The sequence below is a fragment of the Rosa chinensis genome, chromosome 7 (assembly GCF_002994745.2).
Source record: "Rosa chinensis cultivar Old Blush chromosome 7, RchiOBHm-V2, whole genome shotgun sequence".
Classification (NCBI taxonomy): Eukaryota; Viridiplantae; Streptophyta; class Magnoliopsida; order Rosales; family Rosaceae; genus Rosa; species Rosa chinensis.
This window is the reverse complement of record NC_037094.1, coordinates 15,265,344-15,280,273: the sequence shown is the minus strand read 5'-3', so window position 1 is coordinate 15,280,273 and position 14,930 is coordinate 15,265,344. Positions and strand designations below refer to the sequence as shown.

Sequence of the window (14,930 nt, the reverse complement as noted above, 5' to 3'; positions counted from 1 at the left end):
GCAAAGAGGCAATATGCATGGTTGCAAATGCTACTGGAGGAGCTCGGACACAAGCAAGAGAAGATTGCTCTATTTTGTGATAGTAAGAGCGCTTTGCACCTGACAGAGAATCCAGTATTTCACTCAACGACAAAGCACATACGAGTTCAATATCACTTCATTTGTGAGAAGGTGGAAGAAGGAAGTGTGGATATACAGAAAATCCATACAAATGACAACCTACCAGATGTTCTAACAAAGCCGATCAACAATGACAAGTCTATTTGGTGTCGATCCTCTATTGGCCTAGTAGAAACATAAGCAGTATGGACATGGCAAAGTAGAAAGGAAAAAAGAATTGCAAAAGTGACTTTTAAGTGGGAGATATGTGGCGGTAAAGCCACTTTTGCTTCTTAATTACTTCTTGCTTAAGTTCTTGATAAGTCAAAAATAGTGGCTTACTTCTTGCTTAAGTTCTTGAGAAGTCAAAAATGGTGGCTGTTTTTTAGCATATGATAGTTGCAATGCTGCAATAACAACTCACCTATAGCTAAGATTCTTAGGCTTTAAGAAGCTAGATAGTTGTAACCGCCTCTATCTAGTATAAATAGAGGACCTATGTTATAGAGTGGGATTATATGTTGTGAGTAAAAACAGAGAGAGAGAGAGAGAGAGGAGTTTAGAGAGAAAATAGAGATTTCTCCTAAAACTCAATTGTCTTTCCTTTGTTAGAGTGTATTTCCTCCTGTTATAAAAGTGAGGGTAATTGTCAATTGTGCTCTCCTTATTACAGAAGAGAAATTGTTGTATCATTCTGCTATAGTAAAAATCATTCTACAATTTGCCTATCATCTTGTGCACCACTCATTTTTTATAGTTTCTACTTCAGTTGTAATTAGGTGCTCCATACCACAACATCCTAACATATACCACATATCTATTGAGAAACAATGGGCCAAAGTTTTTAGCCCTTAGTGTTTTCCTCAAGGACCAAAATATCGAGTTTCGAGGAAATATCGATGGTCCCGAAAACGGAAATTTCAACGGAAATATCGAGGGTCCCGAAAACGGAAATTTCGACGGAAATATCGAGGATATATCGATTTCAGTAAATAATCAAGAAAAATGATGGAAATTTGAAGAAAAACATGGAAATTTTAAGTGAAACTTTTAGATATGTTTATTTTATCAATTGTCTACTATATATAGAAAGAAAACCTTGAATAAACATTGTTATATAGTAATTTGTAATAATTTAAGATGAAACGATAAATGCTGAATCGCCGATAACTCTGAAATTTTTTTAAATAAACATCTTTTTTTTTTATGGCTGGAAACCCAATGGGAGGCTAAGCCATCACGCCTTATATACATTTTTTGTACATATCATACATTACACCTTGAATTACATGAGTAACTTAGAACCACGTAGAAGACCGATGAGGTACAAGGTGTGAAGATTATTTGGTGCAAGGTATGAAGATTATTTTAAACTATTTATAGAAGTTATAATTTGAAATGTTGTTGTAAAATATTTGAACATTTAGTAAAAAAAAAGATTCAATATAGTAATTAAGTGTTTCAAGTTAGTTATTGATTGGACGTATATCTAAGTTTTTAGATTCGTAGGCAAATGAATATATATAGAATGTTGTGATTAATACATAAAGGTTTGTGCAGCAGAGTTAGCAAACCCTCTCAAAGGGTAGTGGGATGACCGACCAAGGTTCAATCCTTGGTGTTGTTGTTGGTTTTTTGGATTGAATTTTATACCAACTACTCATCCACCACATGTGCTAGGCCCACGAATATTGACTTTGCATGTGAGAATTGTTGGTGGAGATGGAATGTATCGGGAAATATCGAAAATTTCAACCGAACTTGTCTTGGTATGCTATGGATATATCGGGCCTAAAAAAAACGAAATTTCGCAGATTTTTTCGATTTTTCAGTCCTTGGTTTTCCTGCTCGAAATCTAACACATTATGTCGTTAGACTCTTAATTTGAAATCACACATCGTGAGATAGATTTAGAAGAGCAGTGGTTCAAAGTGTCAAGCTACTACTTCTTATTAGTTAATTTTCTGGATGAACAAATATTATTTTAAGTTGCATATATTGTCCTGTGAATTTGTGATAACTTAATTAGTAACAGTGCGGGAGTTATGGTGACTCCATCCGTTCAAGCTTTCTCAAGACAACATAGAATCTCGGTTTGCTACTAACCATTTAGGTGCATAACCATGCAATTGTTTTGAAATCGTTCTTAAACTAGTGTTCCAGTTCTACGTACGATTTACCAATTCACGTGTACGTTACATTAACCATCTAATTTGGAGCTTAGTTTTCATCTCACAATATTTTGCTGGAGACTATGAAGGCACATCGCGCAGCGCAATAGGGATGATTGTTACTGTATCAATATACTAGGTCACATATTTTGAAGGAGTTCGTTAATTATTGATGAAGTATTCAAGGTAATTTAATCATTCATTAACTAAGCCGGCCAATGTAAAAGAACCTGGAGTATTTCCAATTTGAAATCTTGTTGGACTAGACACTGGAGTAAACATGCAGACAACAAGAAAGGAGGAAATGTGAAGCAATATCCTCATTTATATAAAGAGGCCGGCCAACATGATTTGCTTACTGGCATAAAGCAAAGAATAAGCTCCTACTTAGAGTAAGACAAGGAGTGAATCTAAATTTCGACCAAGACAACAGAGACCGAAAATATGTTCAACTCTTTCTAACAGGTGTATATTAGAACCTACTATACATACATTGGTCTGCTAATTTACATTATTCTCATCATTGATCGATGATGACCCTTTTATCTTCTCAGTAGCATAATTATGGCATACAAATTGCTGTCACTCTCATTGCCAATATTTTAAGAATAGAAGAACAACTCTATATGTTATTGTTATGTTGGTTTTGTTAGCGAATCAGTGTGTAATAATCTCATTCATATCTTTTGCAACATTATGGGGATATTATTTAGCAAGAAAGGACCATCTGGATTTTCTGCTTTTTCGACAGCAGAGGAGGTTACTCATGGGATTGATGGAACTGGTCTTACTGCCGTAGTCACAGGTTATTCTCCATTTTAAGCTTTGTATAAGATTAACAGTTTACAAGGGTAAAGGGTACGTTGAAACAATTAAACTGGCTCTTAAGATTTCACATAATTAGAAGTTGGTGATTTTAAGTATTTGTTTGTTGTTACTCATTGTGCTGTATATTGTGAGTTTTGATGGGTTTTTCATCTGAAGAGTTCTGTAAATTTATTGGATGATATGTATTATTCTGAATCTAAATGATTAAATGGTTCCTTCTTTTACACATTTCTTTTCTGTTCCAGTAAGATTCCCTTACAACCTTCAGTACTATTTCTGCAATATGAAATGTAACAAATTTTGGACTTTAAAAAGATTTCTACATATATTTTCAATGGGCCTTCCTCTATCTATTTCTAAAGGTAATTAAGGTGATTGGGAACAAGTTTCAGTGTGTAAACTTTGTTCAATTTCAGGAGCTTCAAGTGGTATTGGCGTAGTGACAGCACATGTCCTTGCTTTGCGTGGTGTCCATGTAGTAATGGCAGTCAGGAACATTGATGCTGGGAATAATGTTAAAGAAGCAATACTTAAGGACATTCCCACTGCTAAAATTGATATCATGGAATTAGACCTCAGCTCTTTAGCATCTGTAACAAAATTTGCAGCGGACTATAATTCTAAAGGCCTTCCACTGAACATCCTTATGTAAGAGATAAGCAATTATATGTGTCATATTAATTGTTTTTGGTCGAAGTCATATTAATTGTTACTACCACTGATCTCGGCCAGCTAGTTTCTATTATTTCCTCTCTCTGTTTTTCTATAAATAGACTTTAATAGTTGTATATTTAGTACTGTGACAATAAGAAACTAAGAAGCGACAAACTATCTTTGTTGGAAGTAACAATGCAGGGGTTATGGCAACTCCATTCAAGCTTTCTCAAGATAACATAGAACTTCAGTTTGCTACGAACCATTTAGGTTTGTAACCAAGCATTTGTTTTGATCAATCAAATCTTTCTTCAACGAATCAGCTAGTCTTCTACAAGTTTATTTTATCATATGTATGACTTGAACCATCCAATCTGCAGGTCATTTTCTCCTCACAAATCTTCTCTTGGAGACAATGAAACACACATCGCGAGAGAGCAGAATAGAAGGAAGAGTTGTTAATGTAGCATCTTTAGGCCATAAATTTGGGTATCCGGAAGGAATTGTTTTCGATGAAATCAATGATGAATCAAGGTAACTAACACAATGTGGCAGCATTATTTTGATGAATCTTCTTTAGGCTGTGCTGATTCAATTAGTTCAGCTCTGCAGCTACTCCTCTTGGTAGATAGCTGACATGTTATCTTGCTAGGGTCTAAATTTGAGACTGACAATGCATCTCATACAAAAACATTTTCTATTAAGTTACTAATCAGCAATCTATTATTCTCTTGCTAAATTGCAGGTACAACAAATATCGTGCATATAACCAATCCAAGCTTGCTAACATATTACATGCTAATGAGCTTGCAAGGCGTTTAAAGGTATTGAATGCTGAAAGGTCATAAAACAGGTGTTGTCTTACCAAAATGTATATTGCATTTGTCCATATATGTAACACTTCTAGAAATGATCTTCACTTCTTGAGTAAACAGGAAGAAGGTGTGGAGATAACTGCTAATTCTCTTCATCCCGGAGATATTTACACAAATCTTTTACGCAATGTTCATAGCTTTTTTCAATGTAAGCTTCATTTGCGTACCTCTTAGGCTATATATGTCACATTTCTTAACACTGCAGTGTTGATCACTTCAAATTTTGGGATTGATACAGGTTTTTTTAAGACGCTGTCCCTGCTGGGTATATTTATGTCAAAAACCGTTGAGCAGGTACTTGTTGTGTTCTTCAGTAGGATTATTTTTCAAGTGATGCTACATGGACCATATTCATTGATCAAATATAGACTGAAGATATGATTTATATTGTGGTTTGGTTACAACAGAATCTTATTAAAAATGATCATGCAGGGAGCGGCGACAACATGCTTTGTGTCACTTCATCCACAAGTAAAGGGAGTAAGCGGGGAATACTTTTCAGGGTGCAACATCACCAAACCGAGCTCTCAGGCAAAAGATGGAGATGTGACCAAGAAACTCTGGGAATTTAGCTTGAGTTTGACCGATCGAAAGTACTAATAAGAGGTTATTTTAGTGTGTTCGATGGCTCATCTTCACATTTGTACTGTATTTGTAATTCAAAACCAGTTTGGACTAGGAAGTTAAGTAACATGAAATGTAGTAGTCCTCATTCCATAAAGAGGCCTATGGCGCAGAATTTTCTATGCAAACTCCAAACTGAATTCGACCAACACACGGACCGAAAACCAGTTGTTAATGATCGCAAATTTGACATGTTCATGTAGGGGCGGCACCCACATTCTTGGTGTCACTCCATCCACAGGTCAAAGGAGTAAGCGCCGAATAAGGACTATAACATTGCCAAATCGAGCTCTCATGCAAAAGATGCAGATTCGCTACCAGACTGGGATTTTAGCTCGAGTTTGGCCAATCCCTAGTACTAGAGGTTTTAGTCCTCATCCTAATAGCCAAAAGATAGATGCAGATTTTTTGGACTGCATGTTATGAAATCAAATTGCCAAATTGCAAACTGTAGTCACATGCTGTACTCAGACTGGAGTATACAGACAACAGAAGAAAAGACCGAGTCAAAGCTTCCTTCAGTACTGTAGTCTGATCCTAGTTTGCCTTGACAATTTGCCCTTCACAACAGTCTTGTAGACGCCAAGCTAATATTAGAGCCAAGGATTAGTCATACTATAGTAACAGATGTCTAATTTTAGCTTTAGATCATCACAAGATGCTAGTGATACCACACAAGGAGATACGAGAGCAATTAGAGTTTTTCTTCTATTTGATGCCAGTGTAATTTAGATACAACAGTGAACAGTATAAGCTGCCACAAACCGATACAAGAGACTAAACCTACCAGCCTCCGGCTAACTCTGAACTACCATCTTCGCCTCCCCAACCCTCTGTACAACAATTTTTCCTTCCCTCATTCCTCCTAGAAAAAAGAAACAAAAATGATCAGGCTCAAATGGTGATATGCCTTCCGACATTTTTTGTCACCAGTTGTAAAATATACATTCTTTAGAGCAGCGGAAACTTTCTCTTTACAAGGAATTATCAAATGCTGGAACTCCAAAGGTCACCTCCATCTCTACAAAGGGAAAAACCTCAACCCTCTCTGAGGACAAAATACATTGAGGCCTTTCATATCATGCTTCTCTACTGTTATTGTTATTCAAGCTATCCAAAGATCCAACCTTACTGGATGATTTTGTCCAATTTCGACTAAGATTCAACACTACTGCAATGCCAACCTTGAAAGCATCAACAGCAATTCTTTGTATATAAGCACTGCTCGGACAAGGATCACAGTCAATATATACCGTCTCTGTGATCAAGCAGTAGTGCAGCTAGTGAAGATTTAGGTCCATGGATGGGTTCAGCTTCATATGATCCATTAAGAGCTGCTGAGACACACGGTCAGCCAAAACCGACTGCACATCACAGAACTCTCTTTGCTGCCCAGGAACAGGCTTCCAAAACTGGTCTCTGTGCGCAACATTGTCAGATGAAATTATATCCCGGAAATCATGAGAGGCCTGCGGAATCCCTCGAAATAGATCAGGCTTTGGCTCATGATATCGCATGCTGCCATTTGTATAGAAACTACTGTTCTGGGATCTCTGGGTCATCTGTGTGCCTTCATGTAAGTAGGTTGTTGGTGGATTCAAGTGTTGAAAAGGGATTGCACCACCACCACCAGTGAGAGGTGTAGATGCACCGGATGTGATACGGGGGCTAGATATGGGAGAGGGAGACATCCTTCCGCTGACATGTTGTGGTGATCTAGACTGGAGAAGTGGGCTTCCAATGGGTGAAACTGGGCAAGACACATTTCTTGGTGTGTGGACATGTCTGGAAATTAGGAAGAAAGGGAAAGGTTAGTAACTTAATATTTAAATGAAATAGATGAGTAGATGAGTAGTAGACAAATCAGTCCTTAAAGCCCATGATGACATCTTTATCAATAAAAAGTATTTCACACAATTGCTTGGGACCTATGATGCTATTGTCCTGATTGCCCTTCTTGAGGCTAAATGCTGAAACATATTTAATCACTTTTCACCCTAACACAATCTAAAGTTCCTATGTTTATTAGGCTTTAATGCTGATAGATTTGTAAATGAGTTGGAAGCAATATCAGACACAGGCCAGGTTCTAAAACATGACCATTTCTTCTATTATGTTGGATATGCTAGCAGTTGATGCTAGATTTTTTGGTTTTTCAGTATTTCTCTAAGATTTTTCCTGTAGTCTTCTGCTAGAGGTCTTTGACTTTGTCTTGTTTTAATAAATTCTTGTTTATCCTAAAATAAAGAAGAAATATGACTACTGTCCCATGTAAAAGTAATAAATTATAATTGGCGGGGGAGAAGGGGGAAGAGAGAGAGACCTTGATGCTGATCCAGTTCTTGAGCCTCTGGACTGGTGAATAGTCATCCCTTCAGAGTCTAAGTGCAAATTATTTCTCCCATGTCCAAAGGCCTAAGAGAATACAAATAAGAAAAAGTATCAAAATTAATGAATATGCTCAAACAATGAAGCTTTTTCAACACCAGCATTAACTCCATGACATAAAGTTATTAGGCCTAAATATATAACATAAATATATACACCCACAGAACATAACATCAGTACTCATGCCACACATCTCCAGTGTTAGTAAAGCATGCATCCATAAAGCATGCATCCATTGACACAAGTAATAACCAGAGAACAATGACATGAAAGGATGGGAGGCGTTGCAAGTATTGACTACATATTCGATATTTACTGCTACTTTTAAAATCATTTGGTAAAATGAGGTTCAAATAAAATTGTGTAGTTACATAAAAAAAAACAACAATCACATAACGCCATAACATTTTGATGATATAAAATCCCTCACGGTAGAGATGCCTACTAGAACTTTCACTATGGGTAACAAAGTCGGTATGCAACCCACAAATTGAAAACTTTACTTGGTTTGCATAGAGAGAACAAATCTAAAATAGAAAATTAAACATATTAGGTCACATATATTCAACCTGATGGCGTGAAAATTATTTCTTGTTGTTTTAAGATCAGTGCGTCTACCTGAGATCTCACTGCATTCGTCACCGCAGGTGGTCCTTCAGAAGTATCCAAACTCATAATGGGTCTTTCCAGTGGAGCAACATTCTTAACAAAAGGATGCTCCAAAAGCTGAGCAGCTGTAGGGCGATGCAGTGGGTTACGTTGCAAACACAGCCTAACAAAGTCCTTCCCATCCTCTGAAAGATGTCCAGGAATTCCAGGAAGTTCCTTGCTGTTTCCTATCTTAAACATAGCAGCAACCTTTGGAAACAATACAATACAATAAGAGGGTCAAACATTAGGAACATTCTGGCATGCAAATTCTGTTAGTAGGAAATGTGTAACATCTGAATATTTCATAACATTCCAGCCTTTTGGATTCAAAGTTCACTAACCCCTTCATATTGGCTCCAAGGTGGTTTTGTCGTGGCCATCTCAAGAACAGTGCAACCCAGGCTCCATATATCAACCGCAAGATTACAACCATTTGAATTCTTGATAACCTGAAATATTAGAGTGAAAACTGTTACAACAAATCCATACAAAATTACAGATAATGATGATACATGAGCGCAGTAAAGGAACCGTGCATACCTCTGGTGCCATCCAATATGGGCTCCCCTTGAAGGATAACGGACAAGACTCCCCAGTAATCTGCAAATTATTTCAGAAGAGAAAAAATACGACCATCAGATTCATTGTGTATAAAAAAGAATGATATGAGTTGGTTCAGGATATCAAGTATTTAACATAATTTTCAATAGGCTTGTGGAGGTTGTTTTGTGTTCTATTCTATAATAAAAGGTAGAAAATGGCATCCTAACAAAATGAGTGCTTGGCAAACATATTTTCATAATCATATGACACAGGTTTACTGGATCTCTCCTTTCATTGAATACCTGTCAGAATCAAGGTTTCATGCTAACCGAAAATCTGGAAAGTCAAAATAAATTATTGCAGTAATTATGATCTATAGAAAGAAAGAAAAAATGAATGATCGTACATGCTTTGCCATCCCAAAATCTGCCAACTTTACCCGACCATTGGGATCTACTAATATATTTGCTCCTTTGATATCCCTGAACATAATAACCTCATCATTAGCTAAAATAACATTCCAAACAATTAAAACTGACACTCCTCAATGACCAAAATATGGTCGAGAAAAGTCAGTAAAAGATTATATATCCAAGATAAATCAAACATTTGGACAATAACTCCGCTTACCTGTGGAGAGTGTTTTTCGCGTGCAAGTACGAAAGCCCTGACAAGATTTGTTGAGTATAACTACGAATTGCTATTTCACCAAACTGACCGTACTCTTGAAGCAGTTTATAGATGGATCCACCAGACACATATTCCAAGTATATGTAGAGTTTATCGTCTACCTGTGCAAGCATACACAGGACCACACACCATCAATAAGAATAACAGTCATTTACGGATCAAATTGTGTAAACAGGCATTGTTGATAAGCATCACAGCTTTCTAGAGCTCTTAGTGTGAGAAATTATTACAAAAATCCATACATCTATATAATATATAAAATGTAAAATAAATAAATAAAAACTAAGACAGAATTAAAAGGAATATACCGTCTCAGATCCTAAATACTGCACTATATTTGGATGTCGTAGTCGACTTAGCAAAGAAATTTCCTGCAACGCACAACTCACTTAGTATTAAACATCCTCGATGTCCGAAGGAACTCATAAGAAAGTTAAAACTGTTCATGAAAAGTATGCTGAATAAATATTTTACGTTAACATTTTACACAATGGAAGTTTCTAACAATCTATCAACTAATCAAGTAAACTTACTTGCCCAAGCTGCTGTGCACTTTCCTTTGACTTTGCATCATCTGCAAATAGAGTTACCTCCTTCATTGCACACATCTCACCACTTTCACTAAAGACCAAAAGTGAATCAAATCAGGCATTCAAAATTCCCATCTGGAACTTGTGCAGTACAACAAACAAATAACTCAAAATACATCAAAAGTTGATAATAACAAATCATGTGCCGCTTAATATTTGATAGCTTAGCAAAACTGTAATTCTAACTAAAACTGCAACCTACTCTATGTACATGGCTTAGCTTACACTTAAGTTGTGGAGGAAATTTGTGTGTGTGTTTTTTTTTTTTTTTCCTTTTTCTGAGTCAGGGGAGGAGGGTGAAAGTTGTATCTTAATATCATACAATACAATAGGTAGAAATAGATACAACTGTAAAATGTACAAACCTCCTCCAGGTACCAACCTGTTAAAACCAAGATACACATGTCCAAATGTACCCCTCCCAAGCAGGCGCCCCTTCTTCCAGCGTGAACCAGGACTTTGTGGATTTTCTGCCCTACCAGGACTGCGAGGAACTGTGGGAGTTGTTGCAGGTGAATATGCAGGAGAAAAAGGACAGGTCCTAGTTGTTGTTATTGGAGGAAGTGGCAATCGGTGGCTTTTCTGCTTCCCATCATCGGGTCGGCTTGTAGGTGACTCCATGGCTGGCCCTCCAGCTCGTGGGTGCAGAGGGGTAACTGCAGCACTTTGTATTCTGGAGCTGGGGCCAGGACTGGTCATTCTGGAGCTTGGGCCAGGACTGGTCATTCTGGGACTAGGTATTGGAGAACACTCGGGGCTACACCTGTTCTGCTGCCAAAAAAGCTGTGCTGACAGATCCCCTCCGACCGAATTATGTCCGGAATTATGACCTGAGCCTGGACTGGAGCAGTAGGTAGAAGCTATATCGGGATAAGGCTTTCCAGCCCAGAAACTGGAGATCAGAACTTGATCAGAGCCAAACACTCTCATAGGACTTCTAGAAGGACTTGACATGGAGCTGTCTGGAGCACTAGAGAAAGCACCATTGTAAGGAATTTGTATGTTCTGCAAATGTGTCCTTGAAGGTCCCCGTTTTGGTGATGTGGTCATAATCTGATTATTGAATAGAAGATTAGCCGGCTTCAAAGTCTCTTTTGTGTTCTTTTGGTTGACATTAGGGAATTGGTCCTTTTGCATTACCCTTCAGCAAGTATAGAGTTAAATTTGTCAGGGTGGACGGGCATACACACAAACATATATACAAAGCATTTATAATGATGTGAAGTATCCTCATCTAACATCAGGCTCTAATACGATCTTCATTTTCAATGACATGTATCAAAACTTACCTGGAAGGACTGTTCAGAGTTGTTCTGGTGCCATATTCGCAGTCAGAGGCCATGGGACTAAGGAGACGTGAATCAGGTGGGTCATCACTATCAATAGAACTATCACTAGATATGGAAGCAGTGGCTATATCACCGTCCACATCTGCAGGTACTGCCCTGCTCAAGATACGGCCAGGGCTTGAAAGGGGCACATAGAGCAATTGCTTGGGCCCTGTATCAGACCCGGTTTTTGATGATGCCGTTACAGCAGAGTCAGAACGCCCAATGTTGGAAAGTTGCACTCTAGGAAGAGGTAGTGGTTGGGCATGAGGCCTCTCTGCAAAACTTTGACAGCGTGATACTTGTGTCGATGTTAATGGTGACAAAGCCCTGGATTGAGAACCCATTTCTGAAACGGTGTCAGTACATCGTCTCCTAGAACCCCCTGAACTACTGTTAAACTTTTCTTCAGAAGAACTCTTAAGTTTTCGGTGTATAGTCATTATGGTATCAATGAAACTCTCCTTATTTGCTTTCTTCTTTACTTCTTTGGATGAAGACTTTCTCCACCACGAAGGCATGATTTTATAACGGAATGGATACGGACCAAAAAAGGCAAATCCTGAGACAAACCAATGTCCTTGATTGTAGATAAGTTGTCACATTTGCACCAAATTAATGACCAGCTATGGCACTCATAAATTCATTACAGTGAAAAGCAATCCACTGGTTGTATCCATAAAATCTCCAACAAACAAAACTCCAACAGACAGCCATAACTCCTTTCGGAAGAAGCAGCTCAATAAGGACCTGTACTGAAATTTGAAAATTTTTGAATCAGCTCTTACCAATAACATGCATAATACACAAGTACCTAACATACACGCATGTGGCATAAACAAGACTAAACCGACTGAATAACGGCTCGGGGACTCATTGTCCGAGTTGGCAATCACGCAAAACCAATCATCATCCACTGTCAACAATTTAATATTCAAGACTGAAAATTTCTAAATCCTGACTATAAATTAAAAAAAAAAAAAAACGAGAAACAGATACTCTTAATATCTTAAATGATCAGCCTGCACACATTCGGAGACATTCAAACAACCCGCAAAATTCGGCTACATTACTAAATCTGGAAAATTGCTTCACTTAGCCAGTTAGCCTACATTTCTCAATTTCCAATTCCACACCACAACACCTAAACTAAAAGCTTTACAATTTACAAACAGGCCAACAGTAACACACTCACAGTCTCAGTACTGAATCACACATTCAAACATCAGATCTACACAATCCAAATCCTCCATTCAACAATTTCACTTTCACAAATCCAAAATTCAATCTCTAATTTCCTACATTAACAAAACCACCACCACTAAAACAAACCCTAGAGCTTCTCAAACAATGGCCAGAGTCATAATAACAAGCTCAAAACCCTTAATTTACAGCACAACAGTAAAAAATAAAAAATAAAAAATCCTGCAAATCAATTTGACTCAAGTAGAGAGCTCAAAATGACAGAATCAGTAAAACTAAAACCCTAAGCATGACTTACAGTGCGGCAGTGTGTGTAATGCCCAAAACGACGCCGCTTCGGAGAAGAGCTGAGAGCTCTCGGTGTCTCAATGAGTCTGTGTCCTCAGACGAAGCGAAGAAGAAGCTGAAAAGACACCGAAAATGAGGACAAAATAAAAAAAGGGAAACGATTTTTTTCAGGTTTTTTTTTTTTTGGGCTTGTCTGTGATTATGGGGTAATAAAATAATTGAAAGTGATCGATTAATTGATAGTTAAATTGGAAAATGTGTCTGAGCGTGGCGGTGTTGAGTAATAAGGGTGTGCCTTCGATCCTGACTGTTGGTTTGGAGATTGATGACGTCAGTGGTTGTCGTCAATGGTTGGAGGCGGTGAAAAGTGGAGGGTGTATATGAGGTTATGGTGGTGTGCGGACTGCTGGATTTGTGAAAGTTTTTTTTTTTATCTGAAATATAAATTTATTAACTCGGAATAGGGATTACATTAGTATGGGGAAAAGCTGTTCTCCACATAAACAAAAGAGAGTTTCTATTGGGACCTCTAAATCTGCTCACTTGACCTCACTCTATTATGAATTATTAAATGACATATATAACCTACTATAAAATGACTATTAAGGACAATAATTATACCAAAAAAATTGTTATATTTATTTTCTTTAGACTTTCCAATTCAATAATATTATATTGCATTCTTTATTATTTTCTCTATTTATTTTCATTTTCCAATTTCACTACATACTCATTAAAGCATTCGTATATATTTAACAAGAAATAAAACTATGATTAAGATAAAAATGTATGATATGCATATTGAACACATATTGGTCAGGGAGAACAAAATAAATTGTATTATGACCTAAATCTAAATCTATCAATTATATTTGCAAAAAGAAGAAAAAAAATAGAGCTAGCAAATAAAAATAAATAAATAAATAAAATATTTAAATAATTAATCATGAGGTACAGAAAATAGAGAAACATTAAGTAAAAACGATTAATATGTTTTTTTTTTTTGCACAGCTAAAAAAGAAAAAGTAAATAAAAAAAATCACATAATAGTTCATGTTATTTTATTTTTATTAATTTTTAAAACTCAATACCTTGTGATTGATTTTTTTTTATTGGATAAGAGATTTATGTTGTCTGATTAAGGAATAGAGGTGTAATTCAGATTTATAGAGTAATTAAATCATTGAAATGACTAAGTTTTTTTATTATAAAGATCTTAGTTTGTTTGTAAATTATATGAGTGAAGTTTTCTGAGGAACTTTAGTGAGGTTTAATGAGTAAATTTAGTATTTAAAAATTTGATAGGAGATGTAAAAAGCATAGAGGTCAAGTGAGTAAATTTGGAGCTTCCAATAGAAAAATCATGGGGAAATTACTGGTCACTCCCTGTACTTTTAGGGAGTCGACAGTTCAGTCCCTGCTATCCTAATTTCGACAAGTTACTCCTCAGACTTTCAAATCTCACACAATTTGGTCCAAAATGACTATTTTGCCCCTCCCTTCCTCTTTTTGTTTTTTATTTTTCTCTCCTCTCCCCTCCTTTCTTCTAAAATTCATAATTAATTCATACGAACTCTGATATTTGCGTTCCATATATGTACGAGATCGTATCGATGAGCTCCACAACTTTTATGAAGAAAGTTTTTCCAAATTTTGTATGTATAAAAAGTCAATTTTCACGACCGCTCCAAATAACATTCGTTTTGAAAATCCACTTTCTTCTAAAATTCATAATTAATTCATACAAACTCTTATTTTTGCGTTCCATATATGCACAAGATTGTATCAACGAGCTCTACAACTTTCATGAAGAAAATTGTTCCAAATTTTGTACGTATAAAAAGTCATTTTCACTACCCCCCTAAATAACGTTCGTTTCGAAAATCTCATTTCTTCTAAAATTCATAATTAATTCATACAAACTCTGATTTTTGCGTTCCATATATGTACGAGATCGTATCGATGAGCTCTACAAATTTTATGAAGGAAGTTTTTTCA

General features: G+C 36.6%; 2 protein-coding genes across 3 annotated transcripts; one reads left to right on the top strand and one right to left on the bottom strand.

Annotated features, from left to right (window-relative positions):
* Positions 1-2,966: 2,966 nt before the first annotated feature.
* LOC112180452 (short-chain dehydrogenase TIC 32, chloroplastic) lies at positions 2,967-5,677 on the top strand. The gene is made up of 9 exons (XM_024319018.2): positions 2,967-3,075; positions 3,515-3,746; positions 3,943-4,022; positions 4,133-4,286; positions 4,498-4,576; positions 4,688-4,775; positions 4,866-4,921; positions 5,060-5,220; positions 5,455-5,677. Exons 1-9 carry the CDS (start codon positions 2,967-2,969, stop codon positions 5,675-5,677), a joined length of 1,182 nt encoding a protein of 393 aa, XP_024174786.2.
* Positions 5,678-5,934: 257 nt separating this feature from the next.
* LOC112177026 (mitogen-activated protein kinase kinase kinase YODA) lies at positions 5,935-13,101 on the bottom strand. 2 transcript variants are annotated; one of them, XM_024315197.2, is made up of 12 exons: positions 12,943-13,101; positions 11,403-12,196; positions 10,496-11,254; positions 10,057-10,144; positions 9,832-9,894; positions 9,464-9,624; positions 9,240-9,315; positions 8,831-8,890; positions 8,632-8,739; positions 8,258-8,497; positions 7,575-7,666; positions 5,935-7,036 (listed from the first exon to the last, which is right to left on the bottom strand). In XM_024315197.2, the coding sequence occupies exons 2-12, from the start codon at positions 11,960-11,962 to the stop codon at positions 6,532-6,534; spliced, it is 2,712 nt and encodes a 903-aa protein (XP_024170965.1). In that variant the 5' UTR covers positions 11,963-12,196; positions 12,943-13,101; the 3' UTR covers positions 5,935-6,531. The 2 variants fall into 2 exon arrangements, with proteins under 2 accessions (XP_024170965.1, XP_024170966.1); XM_024315198.2 differs by having other exon boundaries at positions 11,403-12,191; positions 12,943-13,085.
* Positions 13,102-14,930: the final 1,829 nt, after the last annotated feature.